Raw genomic sequence first — 3218 nt, 5'->3', positions numbered from 1 at the left:
CAAATAAACAACTTTATAATACACATTAAAACCATTACATATCTGATAAGACTTTTCCAGGTATAATTTCTTAAATTTAATTTGTTCCATTTCTTGGTAAATGTACATTTTCACACAAAAAAATTGAGGGTAGAGATTCAATAAGAAATGTTCCACAATAATTCAAGGTGCTGGTGGTGGGATGGTGTATGGGAATTCTACACAATATGCACGATTGTTTTGTAAGCTCATATCTTCTCTAATAAAAAATAAAAGAAAAAAATAAGAAAAATAATGAAATACCACTTCAAACCCACCAGGATAGCTATAATAAAAGTAGACAAATTATTATTGATGAGACAGGCCTCATGGCTGGAAACTTAAAGAGTATACAAATTATTTATAACCTAATTATTAGGACATCAAATCCTTAGTGTACAGGGTAACATCATTTCAAGGAAATGAATTCCCCTTCAGTACTCTTGGCCAAAACCCTTAATTCACTTTCATTTAATTAGACAATTTGCGATCTCAAACAAAATTTAAGGTCCGTAAATTTATCCTTTCAACCTGTGCTTTCCAGTAGAGAGAAGTCTGCAACTCAGCAAAGTTGCAACAGACTGCAAGAGGCAGCCAGAGCATAGAAGGAATATTCATCCTGTTGGACAAATGATCCCTCTCTCCAAGGTGTCATTCCTTTTTGAGAAAGAGACTTTTATCAGCCTCATTTACTTTAATTTCCACAGCAATTTACTGAATGCATCTCTGAAAACATTGTTTTTCTTAGGTAATCGTATTTCCCCAAACCTATAGGCATCCCACTTTGTTTCTCTTTGCTACTATCCTTTTCAGACTAGGATTCTTGAAATGTCTAAGTAGATAAATTTATGTCACCTGCTTCACTCCATTTTTAAAGAAAAAATAAAATGATGCTTATTTTATTTTAATTTTGTTTCTTAGACCTAGGGCAGTCACAAGCCATGTCGAATGAAATTTATTTTTCAAATCAAGATGGTGCTGAAGAATTAAATCAGAATACATTAAATTTGTGGTGTATTTAGCATTCTATTGAGTATTCAAGTCAGTTAATATATTTTCTGATTATCTTGAAGTTTCTTTTAAAATGTCAGTGATCCAATTATGATCTTGAATATGAAGAAGATGTATTTGTCATAGGGACTATCATTCTCTCAGAAAAGCTTTCAGAATGAATATACATAAGCTCCCTCCCTAGTTAACCCCAATTACTTCTCCTGTAAAAGACTAAAACAGAAAAAGAAGTAATAACTCAAATTCTTAATATTGCTTCTCCAAATGTATCAATAAAACAGTTCATGAGAAATTAAAGCCATTTCATAATAAAATTAAGAATAAATAGCTCCTCTATCCTAGTAAATGTCCCTACTATATTGCACTTATTAGAACAAAGACAGAAGCATTCCTAATGTATGTACTGGTGATGTAATCCTTTTTTTTTTCATTTTATGCATAAATTACAAACTATGATAAATTATTCTATCCTATTCCTAATGGTTTAATAAAATTTTCTTTCCAGGAATAAAGAACTTCTATTTTACAGTATGTGATTTGTTCTGTGGTATGGAGGGAGCTACTGTGATGTTCTTGAATATGTTCCTCAGAATAACATATTACAATTGGTAGAATGAACAGAAAGAGGAAGATTCTAAGGATGAAATTGAATGAGGAAATTATCACGTTTCTTACATCTCCATGGACAAGAAGTAGCATGCCTGAGAAATTTACCAACATGTCCATCATAACAGAATTCTTGCTGAAGGGATTCCCTGATGACTGGATGCTACAGAGACTCTATGCCACACTCTTCTTCCTCATTTACCTGGCAGCACTGATGGGGAATCTACTCATTATCACCCTCACTACCATTGACCAGCATCTTCAAGTTCCCATGTATTTCTTCCTGAAAAATTTGTCCTTAATTGATGTCTGCTATGTCTCTGTCACTGTTCCCAAATCCCTCATGAACTTGCTGACCAACAGACATTCCATCTCCTTCCAAGGATGTGCTTCACAGGTTTTTCTTTTTCTTTTTTTTGCTGGCACAGAATATGCCCTTCTTATAGTCATGTCCTATGATCGCTATGCTGCTATCTGCCATCCACTGCACTATGAGGGCCGTATAAACAGACGTTCTTGTGTGCAAATGGTGACAGCATCATGGTTCAGTGGATGTGTTTATGGCTCCATTCATGTAGCAGGAACATTCTCTGTCAGTTTTTGTGGGTCCAACATAGTGCATCAGTTCTTCTGTGATATTCCATCATTGCTTATACTTACCTGTTATGGAGAAAATCATTTAGAATATGCATTTATTATTGCTAGCTGTTGTTTTGATTTTGTATGCTTCATTTTAATGATTGTTTCCTATGTTCATATTTTCTCCACTGTTCTTAGAATTCCATCTTCTCAAGGCAGGATTAAAACTTTCTCCACCTGCATGCCCCACCTCACTGTAGTGACCTTGTTTGTGTCCTCTGGATTCATTGCATACTTAGGTTCCACCTCAAAATCCCCATCAGCTCTGAACCTCTTTATGTCTGTATTATACTCTCTTTTACCTCCCACCCTGAATCCTATCATTTACAGCCTGAGAAACAAGGATATGAAAGTGGCCTTTGTCAAAATGTTTAGTGGAATAATGGCCTCAAAGAATTAAATGGCTACAATATCTATGACTCCATTAATTACTATAGCATTTCTAATTATTTGTATATACTCTTCAATTTAAACTTATTTTACATATTAACTTATTTTACATATTTAACTTATTTAAACATATTTTAACTATGTACAATAAATGCATAGATAAGTCCTATTGTTTAAATTGAAGAGTATATACAAATAATTGAAGAGTATATACAATTTTAAATTGTATATTTAAAAATTATGCTGTATCCATGATTCCTTTGTTGCTGCTACATAGGATTCTTTATTTTATAATATTAAATACATGTGAATTTTTATGAGAGTCTTGGCAACTTCCAACCCAGTGGTAATATTCAAACTTATAACAATGGGACCCAGGTTTGGAGACTATTGTTTAATTTCCATTCATCTTCACCAACACCAATCTCTTTCCCACCTGTGGGAATTTATAATATTTTAAAAATTATTTTTTTCAATTACAGAGTGCTTTTTCCCATTTATCTTGCAGTAATTAAAATTAATATGAATATTCTAAATCTGAGACATTTTTCTCT

At 33.0% G+C, this 3218-nt stretch overlaps 1 protein-coding gene across 1 annotated transcript; it reads left to right on the top strand.

The window, feature by feature from the left end:
- The first annotated feature begins 1747 nt into the window (after positions 1 to 1747).
- LOC101423211 (olfactory receptor 14A16-like) lies at positions 1748 to 2674 on the top strand. The gene has a single exon (XM_004482744.2). The coding sequence runs from the start codon at positions 1748 to 1750 to the stop codon at positions 2672 to 2674; it is 927 nt and encodes a 308-aa protein (XP_004482801.1).
- The last annotated feature ends 544 nt before the right edge of the window (positions 2675 to 3218 follow it).

The sequence above is a fragment of the Dasypus novemcinctus genome, chromosome 22, assembly GCF_030445035.2.
Source record: "Dasypus novemcinctus isolate mDasNov1 chromosome 22, mDasNov1.1.hap2, whole genome shotgun sequence".
NCBI classification, from domain to species: domain Eukaryota; kingdom Metazoa; phylum Chordata; class Mammalia; order Cingulata; family Dasypodidae; genus Dasypus; species Dasypus novemcinctus.
The sequence above is the reverse complement of the archived record's forward strand: the minus strand, read 5'-3'. Positions and strand labels throughout refer to the sequence as shown.

What these genes read in the sequence shown, in the direction of transcription:
- LOC101423211 (XM_004482744.2), top strand. Translation starts at nt 1,748, where the DNA reads ATGTCCATCATAACAGAATTCTTGCTGAAGGGATTCCCTGATGACTGG.